Source organism: Oreochromis aureus, linkage group 5 (assembly GCF_013358895.1).
Source record: "Oreochromis aureus strain Israel breed Guangdong linkage group 5, ZZ_aureus, whole genome shotgun sequence".
NCBI lineage: Eukaryota > Metazoa > Chordata > Actinopteri > Cichliformes > Cichlidae > Oreochromis > Oreochromis aureus.
The window spans coordinates 38,480,152-38,493,658 of record NC_052946.1 but is presented as its reverse complement, the minus strand read 5'-3'; the positions used below and the strand labels follow the sequence as shown (position 1 = coordinate 38,493,658).

The 13,507-nt window shown below is 39.9% G+C and overlaps 1 protein-coding gene across 1 annotated transcript in view; it reads left to right on the top strand.

Moving 5' to 3' along the window:
- The window catches only part of LOC120440348 (matrilin-2-like), a 41,680-nt gene that overhangs the window by 18,186 nt on the left and 9,987 nt on the right, over positions 1–13,507 (top strand). Inside the window, exons 2-3 of the mRNA XM_039612679.1 lie at positions 11,189–11,329; positions 13,285–13,460. Of these exons, the coding sequence (XP_039468613.1) occupies positions 11,257–11,329; positions 13,285–13,460 (249 nt within the window). The 5' untranslated portion in view covers positions 11,189–11,256. The remainder of the gene's footprint in view (positions 1–11,188; positions 11,330–13,284; positions 13,461–13,507) is intronic.

The window sequence follows — 13,507 nt, the reverse complement described above, 5'->3', positions numbered from 1 at the left end:
GACAACAGCAGGAGAAGTTAGAAGTCAGGAACATGAACTCTACATGTGTTCAGTCGTCATGTCCTCATATTGTTTTAAGCTGTGAAGGACATGAGTGTGTTTAAGTAGAAGTCCTCATATGGTAGGACCAGTGATTGTAGTGTGTGTTACACTGTCCTCATATTGTTTTAAGCTGTGAAGGACATGAGTGTGTTTCAGTTGCCTTCTTCATGTGGTTGGACCAACAACTCTAGTGTGTGTTACACTGTCCTCATATTGTTGGTAGCAGAACTGTACAGTGTTAAGTTTCTTTAGAATCTGGTATAAGGAAGTCGGATCCTTCTGTAATAATGTTCACTGCTACAAATATGATCTGTAGTTGATCATCTAGTTGGGATTTATACTAGAGAATGTTTCTGACGTTATATTGTTGTCTTTTGTTGCAGACACCAAGTGCTGAGGTCCTGTCTCAGCCTCATACAGACCAATCGGTGAGTGACTTACCCACTTCATTCTTCCAACAGGTTACACATCATATTTTTGTATTTGGTATCAAGTATATGTGTCAGATGGGCCTAGTGCATAAATGAAATGCACTTTAATTGTATTAAAACAATCAGTTTCAGTCAAAGTTAACCAAAATCAACATTAGCATTAGGAGAAAGTAATTGTCTATACCATTTGTTAGTCCAAACTTTCCCTTTAAGCATCAACTTGATCTTTATTCTGACTACATTTGATATTTTGTCCTTTTACGTTTTTGTCCATTTAACCTCCCGCTGATCAGTTTACATGATTTAATTTCTGGGGAAATAGATGGCTTTACATCAGTGTTGGGTTTAGAGCTTTTATTGACAACAGCAGGAGAAGTTAGAAGTCAGGAACATGAACTCTACATGTGTTCAGTCGTCATGTCCTCATATTGTTTTAAGCTGTGAAGGACATGAGTGTGTTTAAGTAGAAGTCCTCATATGGTAGGACCAGTGATTGTAGTGTGTGTGTTACACTGTCCTCATATTGTTGGTAGCAGAACTGTACAGTGTTAAGTTTCTTTAGAATCTGGTATAAGGAAGTCGGATCCTTCTGTAATAATGTTCACTGCTACAAATATGATCTGTAGTTAATTATCTAGTCGGGTTTATCCTAGAGAATGTTTCTGACGTTATATTGTTGTCTTTTGTTGCAGACACCAAGTGCTGAGGTCCTGTCTCAGCCTCATACAGACCAATCGGTGAGTGACATACCCACTTCATTCTTCCAACAGGTTACACATCATGTTTTTGTATTTGGTATCAAGTATATGTGCCAGTTGGGCCTAGTGCATAAATGAAATGCACTTTGATTGTTTTAATACAATCAGTTTGAGGAAAAGTTTCCCAAAATCAACATTAGTATTAGGAGAAAGCAATTGTCTATACCATTTGTTAGTCCAAACTTTCCCTTAAAGCATCAGCTTGATCTTTATTCTGACTACATTTGATATTTTGTCCTTTTACGTTTTGTCCATTTAACCTCCCGCCGATCAGTTTACATGATTTAATTTCTGGGGAAATAGATGGCTTTACATCAGTGTTGGGTTTAGAGCTTTTATTGACAACAGCAGGAGAAGTTAGAAGTCAGGAACATGAACTCTACATGTGTTCAGTCGTCATGTCCTCATATTGTTTTAAGCTGTGAAGGACATGAGTGTGTTTAAGAAGAAGTCCTCATATGGTAGGACCAGTGATTGTAGTGTGTGTTACAATGTCCTCATATTGTTTTAAGCTGTGAAGGACATGAGTGTGTTTAAGTAGAAGTCCTCATATGGTAGGACCAGTGATTGTAGTGTGTGTTACACTGTCCTCATATTGTTTTAAGCTGTGAAGGACATGAGTGTGTTTCAGTTGCCTTCTTCATGTGGTTGGATCAACAACTCTAGTGTGTGTTACACTGTCCTCATATTGTTGGTAGCAGAACTGTACAGTGTTAAGTTTCTTTAGAATCTGGTATAAGGAAGTCGGATCCTTCTGTAATAATGTTCACTGCTACAAATATGATCTGTAGTTGATCATCTAGTCGGGTTTATACTAGAGAATGTTTCTGACGTTATATTGTTGTCTTTTGTTGCAGACACCAAGTGCTGAGGTCCTGTCTCAGCCTCATACAGACCAATCGGTGAGTGACTTACCCACTTCATTCTTCCAACAGGTTACACATCATATTTTTGTATTTGGTATCAAGTATATGTGTCAGATGGGCCTAGTGCATAAATGAAATGTACTTTAATTGTATTAAAACAATCAGTTTCAGTCAAAGTTAACCAAAATCAACATTAGCATTAGGAGAAAGTAATTGTCTATACCAGGGTGCCCAATCCCAGTCCTCGAGAGCTACTGTCCTGCAGCTTTTAGATGCATCCCTACTCCAACACAGCTGAATCAAATAGTTGGATTACCAATTCGGCATGCCATCAAGTCTGGCAAAGGCCTGATAACGAGCCATTCATTTGATTCAGGTGTGCTCAAACAAGGACGCATCTAAAAGCTGCAGGGCAGTAGCTCTCGAGACTGGGATTGGGCACCCTGGTCTATACCATTTGTTAGTCCAAACTTACCCTTAAAGCATCAGCTTGATCTTTATTCTGACTACATTTGATATTTTTGTCCTTTTACACATGTTTTTGTCCATTTAACCTCCCGCTGATCAGTTTACATGATTTAATTTCTGGGGAAATAGATGGCTTTACATCAGTGTTGGGTTTAGAGCTTTTATTGACAACAGCAGGAGAAGTTAGAAGTCAGGAACATGAACTCTACATGTGTTCAGTCGTCATGTCCTCATATTGTTTTAAGCTGTGAAGGACATGAGTGTGTTTAAGTAGAAGTCCTCATGTGGTAGGACCAGTGATTGTAGTGTGTGTGTTACACTGTCCTCATATTGTTTTAAGCTGTGAAGGACATGAGTGTGTTTAAGAAGAAGTCCTCATATGGTAGGACCAGTGATTGTAGTGTGTGTTACAATGTCCTCATATTGTTTTAAGCTGTGAAGGACATGAGTGTGTTTCAGTTGCCTTCCTCATGTGGTTGGACCAACAACTCTAGTGTGTGTTACACTGTCCTCATATTGTTGGTAGCAGAACTGTACAGTGTTAAGTTTCTATAGAATCTTGTATAAGGAAGTCGGATCCTTCTGTGAATAATGTTCACTGCTACAAATATGATCTGTAGTTGATCATCTAGTCGGGATTTATACTAGAGAATGTTTCTGACGTTATATTGTTGTCTTTTGTTGCAGACACCAAGTGCTGAGGTCCTGTCTCAGCCTCATACAGACCAATTGGTGAGTGACATACCCACTTCATTCTTCCAACAGGTTACACATCATGTTTTTGTATTTAGTAATCAAGTTTATGTGTCAGTTGGGCCTAGTGCATAAATTAAATGCACTTTGATTGTATTAAAACAATCAGTTTGAGTCAAAGTTTCCCAAAATCAACATTAGCTTTACTTCTTTGTGAAGATCTTAGGAGAAAGAAATTGGCGTACCATTTGTTAGTTCTAACTTTCCCTTTAAAGCATCAGCTTGATATTTATTCCTACTAAATTTGATATTTTTGTGTTTTTGTGTTACATTGTCCTCATATTGTTTTAAGCTGTGAAGGACATGAATGTGTTTTTGTAGCCTTTCTCAATTGGTAGAACCAACAACTCTAGTTTGTGTTACATTGCTCCTTTAAAGTGCTCCAGTAGAAAGCAAGGTTTAAGAACATTTTGTATTCACATTATAAACTATAAACTAGAATATTTTCTATCTTTTCTTGCATTCACATTAAGATATTTTCTTTTGTTTCCATTTATGACAGCTGGGAAGGTGAGAAGCAAGTGGACAAATGATGAAGTAAAGGTTGCTGCAAAGTACCAGGTAAAAGGAATGTGACTGCTGCTTCCAAGCAGAGCCGGCAGCTCGTAAAGGCAGAGACTGGGTTGCCATAAAGTACTACATCCACAACAGGATCATTGCATTAAAAGAAAGATGCAAGGAAAAAAAGAAACAACCAAGAGAGATACTTTGTTGCTTCCACAGTTATGTCAATATTGTAGTTTTCTGTATTGCATTGTTCTTACTCATAAATCTGTGGTTTATGCTGGGTGCTTTTTCAATTAAATGATAAGAAAGGCAGATAATGTTCCACGTTTTTATTGACATGAACATTCACTACAAAATGAATTAATGCATTACAATATTAAGACTTAAAAAGTAGACTGACCACATTTGACCTATGTCTTTTTTTAAGTCTCTACACAGCTCATATTTACTGTTTTATTAACACATAAATGTCTGATATTTCTGTCAGAAGTTACCCGACTGGTGAGCATTACTATTGTGCATCCATGCCTATTATATTGTAATCTCAAAAGGAGCCAAGCTTAAAAATACAGAACCTACCCTTACCTGGTCCTTATAAGTCATATATACTTGAAAATTATGTGTTTCCATGGGCTTCACAATTCACCTAAACATGAAATATCAGTGTGTGACCTTATGGTACTCATAAGTCACATAAACCTGACAGTGTCCTCACAAGTAGCATTAAATTCAGGTTTGACCAAAATTTCACCCTAGCCAAAATCTCAACAGATGGGCGTGTTCCTGGAAGCATGGGTCAAACTTTGTGTGATTCCCATGCCTCTAGGACCTTCAGAAAGGCACGTTCCCATTTGTCACATTTTTGTCATAGGTCCTGATATTTCACGAAAACACGTATGTGTGTGTGTGTGTGTGTGTGTGTGTGTGTGGATAAGGAGATAATCACCTGTTACCAAACTGCAGGTTTCTCATACACACCTTTCTCTTCAGCAAACACTGCAGGTACATGCAGGCTGATTTTTTTTTACATTTATCTAACATCAGGTTTTCATTAATTCATTCAGTTAGTCAAAAATGCAAACTGCTTTTTCTTCGCTCTTATTTATACTTTAACATGTGGGGAAGAAGGTTTTCAGTCAGAAAAAAGCACCAAACATTAAAAGAGTCATATATAAAAAGGAAAACCCCTCAGGAAGTTCTTTTTAGAAACAAAGACACAACAACGAGCGATTTTCAAGGTAACATTGCCTCAATTTATTTGAGGAACATGAAAGTCATTGAGAAGGGTTGTTATCTACAATCTGTAAATCAGCCGTGCTGGCAGTACAAGAAACTGTATCACCTTCATAACATGAGAAAAACACCCTCTGTTAATGAGTGAGCATTTGTAGCAGCAGATCATTTTTAAGGAAACTGTGAACAGAAGAAATCCACAAAACCTTTCATTTTTCATCAAATAGCATTTAGCTTTAGGATTCTTCTCTCTCCAGCACACACCTCCACCTCTCCAGGCTCTCCTCCACCTGCTCCCTACTCTCACTACAAATCACTGTGTCATCTGCAAACATCATCATCCACAGAGAGTCCTGCCTGACCTCATCTGTCAGCCTGTCCATCACCACTGCAAATAAAAACGAGCTCAGAGCAGCTCCCTGATATAATCCCACCCCCACCTTAAACCCATCTGCCACTGCTATCATACACCTCATGTCCTCATACGAGTCCTCCCCAAGTCCTCCTGACATTCTACAACAAGATACAATATTTAAATCGTCAACCTTTAGAGAGCGTGTGCAGTCTTTCATGCAAAGCTTACCATGTACTGACTTCATGTCCTCACACAGATTTGAGTGCTATCAATCTTTTAATAAAAATCCCAACTCATTTCCAATTTGTTTACCTACCTTTATTATAACAGGATGAATAAGCAAATCTGTGTTTTGGGTTTGTACCCTCAGAGTTGTAGAAATTCATGTTTACATGTAAATACCTTCATGTGTGAGTCTGACGTTTCGTGCAGCGTCTCTGTGTTTCACAATCAGTGATAACGTCTGCAAAGAACATTAAAGACCAACAAAAACAAACAACAGGAGTCAACAAGATGCCTGTGCTTTCCATCTGTCAGCAGTGACCGGACCAAAAACACATGCTACAGCTCCTATGATTTACTGCCAGCTCTGACCAATGCTGAAACTGCCAGCTTTGTAAAAATCCTGTGAAAGGGCTTTGTGCTGGTTGGTGATGTGAGATGCCAGATGAACAGTTTGAAGTCACATTTGTCAGCCTCAGTTGAGCAGCGAGGGACAGATGGAGAAGAATGGATCCAAAACAAGATGAAAAATATTCAGTGTTTTGACTGAAATGTGCTGGGATCCTGCTCATTCTGTCTTGGCTCTGCGTGCACACGGACATGGCCAGCCTAGGTCCACTGTCCAAATCTATTATTCTTATGTTTTATAAAACTTGTTTTACCAAATATTAAATTCTTCAAAAATGATGCAAAAATATTCTGAGAGGCAGAGAAAAGGAACCTTTTCCCACAAGTCTGAAACTCTGAGTACAGCTCATGGATGAGATTTTTATTTCAGTTTACTCTTATTTAAAGATAAAGTCACTTTATTTGGGTTAAAAAACTGGAGATGAGTTTTAATCAAGGCAGATAAACAACAGCCAAAAAGAAACTGCTTCTCAGTTAAACGATTAGTCAGTTAATCAAAAAATGAATTAATTCAGAAAATAATCAGTTTAGCCAATAATTGATTTGTTACAAGGCTTTCCTTCAGTAACGTGATAATTCTGATCACCACCAGGCCTAATGCAGCTTAAGCTTCCTGTAAATGTGTTCTGCAGATGCTGAAGCAATGCTCGTGTCAGGTGAGAGTTCCTTCTGTCCACTGCCTTCAGTGTGAGTGGACATCAGGGAAGAGTGCAGGGAAAGCAGGAAAATGCATCAACATGTTCGTCTCCCAGAGGGAGCAGCACTAACAGGAAACCCAGGCCTGATAATGTGCTGTTGTCTAAGTGTGTCTGTGATCGTCTGTGCTTTGACTTTGTTCGGTAACAGCACAGACGTGTCCATGGCGTCAGACGAGCTGATGGGAAGCTAAGAAATCTGCAAAAATGTGGAAATGGAGCCTCAGACATAAAACTGATTCTTTAGACAGTAGCAGTGAAAATTATGTAAGTACTTTGGTGTTTACCGGTGTAGTGGAGGTTACATCACTACAATCACAGATAATTAGACATTATATTCCACAGCATTCATCTGATGATGACACGACTCATTATGGATTTACTAATCAATTTACAGAATTTACTGAAAGCAATGGCAACAATAATGTGTTTGTATGTAACAGGATCGATAGAGCTGAGCTTTAATTTTAGCTATTTGAGGTTTTTCACTGATGGATGTAGACCGTAGAAAGAAAATAGTCCCCACATGAAGAATGTGTAACAAGGGTTGTAATGGGATCATACTTTTTGAAAGTGTTTTTTAAATGTGTTATTGGAGTTTTAACCATCATGAGGTGAATGCTATCTGGTTCCCTCAGATTCAAAACAACGCAAACGTCCTCTCCACTGAAATCTCCAAACCAGAGAAACCCAAACTTAAATAGTGCAGATGATTTGGAGATGGACTGTCCTTAAACACAGCTGACGATCATATTATGACATTTATGAGTTTGACCTTTTACCCTCTTAAATATCAGCCTTAAAAATGACACGTGGATAAATCCAGAGGTTTATTTTTACTGCCTGAGCTTGAAAAGAACTTTAAAGAAACAGTTTGTGTTTCATCTCTCGTGGTAATCTCACCTTCACGCCAACATCAACAGTATCTCTGCTCTCTGACTGCCTCGTTACAAGTAGCTGAGTAAACTGCACGGTTGATTTACTCTCCAGTATGTGGCATCAAACTGCTCCTCACAAGCATCTAGCTGCCTTTCTAAATGTGATTTTGTATTTAAAGCCCATTCAAATAAATTACACTGTCATGCTGTAGTTGCACAATATAATGTGCTGTTCATAAAACTGATATCATGGTGGACAGTTAAGATATTGTAGTGAATAAATTTCCAAGAGTGGTTGGCGAGCAGACCATTTAAGTTTGTTTACTGTGCTAATGGAAGGAAACAGGAGCTCGAAGTAAGACTCACACACTGTTAGCAGCCTCGCAGTCACAGCGAGCGGCAGCCTTCACCACCAACCCATCAATGAAATGTTTAACGAGAAAATATTGGCTCTGAGCTGAAAGATTCTCTTTGTGGATAATTATAGAACATATGCTGCTCTGTGACCCAGGCTGAGGCGGAGCTGTGATACGTGTGTGTGTCTGCAGCGCGCACGCTGAGCGGCGGCAGGATCCAGTAGATTGTTGTTTAGTGGGGAGACAGGAAAAGGGAGGTGGGGGGCTGGTTGCTGCCCTGTAGGTACAGAAAGCTGTACTGAGAAGTCTTTGTGCAACACACACAAACACATGTCGGGTATTCATATCTTGTGGGGACATCCCATTGACATGATGCTTTCCCTAGCCCCTTACCCTAACCCTAACCATGAAAAATTAATGCCTAATCCTACCGTAACCATAACTTAATTGTAACCCTGTCACTAAAACCACATTTTGAGTCTAGAAAATGCCTTCAAACTTATGGGGACCAGGATTTTGGTCCCCATAAGAACTATTAGTCCTCACAAGTATAGTAATCTTCCAATTTTGGTCCCCACAAAGATATGAATACACAGTCACAGACACACACACACTTACAGACCCTGAAATCAGTTCATACCTTAAAAATCTTCAAACTTTGGTGCTTCAGTGGAACTTGGGCAGGTGTGTGCTGTTACAGTGTTACATGCTTCAATTACACATGAGCCAAAGTTCAGGCTTCAGACTGAAACTCAGGGTTTCTGACAGTTTGTTCTACTCTTGGATCTGTATGATGTCACAGGAAGCAGTTATCTCTAATATAGTCACATCAGACACACAGTCGTAGAAACCCCGCCCACCTGCTGTTCACATGTTCTGTTTGTGAAGGACAGCCAATTAGAAGAGTACTGGATTATTGGCCTTAGAGCCCCTTTAAACCTGACCTACAACGCGTCGTGAGCGGCACTGTACAGCAAAGTTGACGTCTCACCTGATGTCCTGTTACTGCAGGTTGAGCAACTAGTTTTTTGTTATCTGGCGCCTTGTGCTGCACAGTTTCTGCTGCTGTTTTATTGGCGCATCAGTAAAGAAGCTCAGAGACTCAGAGTATACACGGGGAGATGTTGGAGCAGTTTGAAAATGAAAGACTTACTGAAAAAAAACCCCTGCAGTTCCTTTGAGCACAAATACAAGCGGCTCTGAGATGACATTACTGGTGGCAGGTGAAGCGACCAGTACAGCGGGTATACTGGGGCCTTTAAAGGGAGAGAAACTGAGGCCACCCAGGGGGAGTATAAGCTAATAAAGTATGAAATATGGAGGTGGAAATTAACATAATAGGTCCCTTTACATAAAAACCATAAAAAAACACATTTTCTTGAAACATTTTCCTACATGAACTCAATCACGTCACAGTAGAGACTGCCCTATGTGACTTGAGTAGTGCACATTTGTCACACTCACTAAAATTACTACCAGCACACTGATTAGGATTTCACCATGTCAGGAGTTGGATCTAATATTGTGTAAGTGGGAACAATCTGACTGTAGTCTGACACAGCCTGAACTTCAAACTCAATAACAACCACATTCATTTTATTCACACACTTGTAACAATGGACTGAATACTATTTTTCAGTAATTAGAAAAATAACATTGCTTTTGATCATCTTTGTTTGAAGGTAGGAGGAATTGAGATCTGTGTAATACGAGGGACTGAAGCTAAGGTGATTGATGCGTTCTGCACAGGTCAGTGACAAAATGATAAAGACATAACCACCAGCTAACCTTGAAAACATTAAAGCAAGAAAAATGTGCTCCAAATGTTTGGCTGAACTTTCGCTGCAGAGACGCTCGTGAAAATATGTGGACGAGAGTGAAAGAGACGAGAGAAAGTGGGCGAGGAGACGGAGGGAAAGGCAACGAGACAAACAGAGACACAAACTGAAAAAAGAGCCTTTGTGCTCGGCTACGTCTGTTGACTCATTACTCTGATCTGAGCCAGTGATGACCGCAGTCTCTGGCTGCCAGTCAGACAGCGATAAACCCCCGAAGGACCCCTCTCTGTGGGCCTAAATGAAAGAGAGGTGGCTTTCATGCTGCCTGTTTGAATTGACCCAGTGCCTCAAACATAAACACGTCCCAGACTTTATCATTATCCCCCTGCTGCTGCTGGAGCTGCTCGCCTGCAGGCACATTAGGCTCTGTGTGTCTGCCTGCAGCCTTCGATTAGCAGGTATTGCTGTGCACCTCATCCAGGTGTGTTACGCTGAGTGTTTTATGAAGGGGCAGGACTGGAATGTTTCACTGCCATTATTATCACTTTACAGAGTCTCTAATCACTCTGATGAGCTTCAAGAGATTAAACATTTTTCAGTTGTGTGAGTGGAGAATACGTTGCAAAATATAAGGTATAAGACAGCTGCTGTGTTCTTAATGAAAACACTGAAGATGCCAATGATTTTTTTTTGTTGCTTTTGTCCTCAGACCCCCAGAAAATCTTCCATTTTAAAGCTCCATCCAAGTACGCATCATGGCAGTGGTTCAGAAATAATCTCCCTCATCATTAGAACCCCTGAAAACACATTCCTGTTGTGTATGTATTCAGTAATAGTGTAATGAAATCCAGAACGTATCTACATGACCAACAGCTGCTAATACAAGTAACATGATGAGCCACACAGGTGGAGCTGGTTTTTAATTTAGACATCCATTCACAATTAAATTCACATTATATTCAAAAATCTGTCACAGTCATCGTCATACAGAGTCGTCAGGCCTGAATCGCAGCACAGAAGTTATGCGTTTGGTATTAATGAGGACAAAGCTTAAAGGACAAAGCACTTCAGTTGCTCAAGAATGATTAAGTGTGTCTGATGTGATCTAGGAATGTCTTCCAGAGGTAATTTCTAATTTGTGTGTGTTTAGGCACACATATTACACACAAATAACTTTGAAGGATTAGATAAGAATCGAGGTATGTGCTGTGGGCTGTGTGCTCGGTGGTGGTTGATGAGGCTCGTGCCTGTTTGAGGATCGTCAGCATGGGAAAGAAGGAAAGAGTGATCTCCTGTGTCCAAGTTTGATGTCTCGCAGACTAATCTGTCCATCCTAACCTCTTCCATCTGCAGACATTAAAGCTTTATGACAACATTGCATTGCAGTATGTGACTATGTCTCAAAGTGGGCACTATCTTGCTCGTCTTTTCTTCACAGTTTGATCCTGTTCCAATTTATCTGAGCCCAGCTGCGAGCGACCCATCTGCTAGATCGATATCATTTGGATGAAGATGAGACAACTGAGTGCATTCATCCTGTTGACCCTGGCTGTCCTCGCAACAGCCAGACCAAAAACAGGTCAGTGTGCAGATACTGTGAGAATCACTGAAAATTATTTTAAAAATAAATAAAAATGTTTCTCTTCTTAAACAGGGTATGTAAATGAGGGCATAGTTTAATTTTAAGAAAATAAATGAAAGAAAAGGATGTCTGGAAAAATGAGAGATAAATGTTTAATGATGAGCATTTGGATGGTGAAAAGAACTGGGAGCTAATGTGGGTTTGGATCACAGTGGAAACACAGAGTCAGTATAACCAGGCTAAATAATGCTAAGCTATGATTTATGGGGAGATTTTAAATCAGGTGCTTCAAGTGGATTGCAGCGAGTCGCTAACTATAAACCATGGTTTAAACAACCATTTGATAGCACAATTACACCTTTACCAGCACTGTATTTTTTTTTACTTTTAGGGTGGCTTTGCATGATTAACAGCTCAAATTAATCCTTGGTGGCGTCCTTGTTGAGCTTTTGGCTCACAGGGATGCACCCACATTTACACAGAGTCTTTGTTATTTAAGCTTTCGACATGTTTGATATTAACATGTAAATGTGTCCTCAGGAAAACATAATCATTTAAATTTAAACTGTCTAATATTCTGTGTTGGTGATGACTGAAATCATGTTAGCTAACTATGAACACACAGTGACGTGCGTGTGGCTCTTTTTCTTTCAAAACTGTTTTTATCGTTAACTTTTAGAGTCACGGTTTAATTTAATTGACCAAATTAGGACTAAGAAACAGTAGAGACCCAAATTTAGATAGAAAATGTAAAAAAGAAGGGTTGGGGACTTTTTTAGAAAAAGAAAAATCAGCAGCAGTTAGAAGCTGTAAATGTTGCCACTGCAGGTCACTGAATAGGACTCTTTATACAAGCGTGTGAATTATGACTTCTGTGAAAGGCACGAATGTTTCAGGACGTATCACTGACACCTATACATTACATCTGCGGCTGACCTGATTTATGTGACCAGACAATGCAGTGGACGTGTTTATAAGGCGTTAAAAATTGGCCACTGCTGACGTCTATTTGAACCTAAAGATGGATTCCAGCCGTCCCACACGTCTGCTTACTCTGACACTGAGTCTCGTCTGTTCTGACTTTCACTTTGTGTGAAGAAATTCTGGATGGGCATTAATCAAACAGTTTCTTTCCAACTCGTAAAGCCACACCACAAACACAAGCCCACCTCATACCTCATTCATGACGGCAGCGTTTTTGAACCTAGATGATGTTACAACATGGGAGCGCGTCCGAAAAAAATAAAGACAAAAACAGGTGTCCTGTGGCAGCTAACGCCACCGAGAAGCGGTGCTCAGGTGGTAAATAATGTGAACGCTGTACCGATGTTTGAGGAAGGCCTCTGTGGCTGCTGTGCTTCAGAAAGAGAGTAAAATCCACACAATTTAAAAAGAAAGTCAAAAAAAGAGAGAAGCAGCCTTTTCTCCCACTGATCAGTCACAACACGAAAATGGTTTCGGTTTTCCTCAGAGCACCGAAACAGCCCTGATCCCTTCACACGAGACACGACACCTTCTCATGTGAACATTAGCAGTCGACTGTTTGGGGCCTGTGAGTCGCCTCCATGCATTAACATCTTGCAGAGGCCACGTCTGTGGTTCATGCAAAAGATGTGTCGAAATCACATTTTACTACTACAGCTCCTGAAAGTGAAACAGCCCACTGAAATTCATTAAACACAGATTACAAATATATTTAAAAAGGCTCAGCAGCTTCCTGAGCTGGACACTGTGGTAAACATCACTCAGATAGGAGTGATGGATTTGTTGAGGGAATAATTTGAATAATATATTACGACACAATAAAAATCCCATTTTCATGTTTTCTGGGATCTCACCAAATTTAAATTTGGAGCTTCTGAGGTCTGAGGATTGCTGACCTCTCTTTGAACTCTTTTTCCATTATTGAAACATCCAGTTTGAACAGATTCTGCTTTTGTTCTTTCTTCCAGAACCTGCGCAGAAATGTAAGACCGGTCCGGTGGATCTAGTCTTCCTCATAGACAGCTCCCGCAGCGTTAGGCCACATGAGTTTGAGACCATGAGGAAGTTTATGATTGACATCATTAACACCCTGGATATTGGACTAAATGCCACCAGAGTGGGAGTTGTTCAATATTCCAGTCAGGTAGAGTAACCAGACAGGACCCAGACCTCCTGTCATGTTGTACTCCT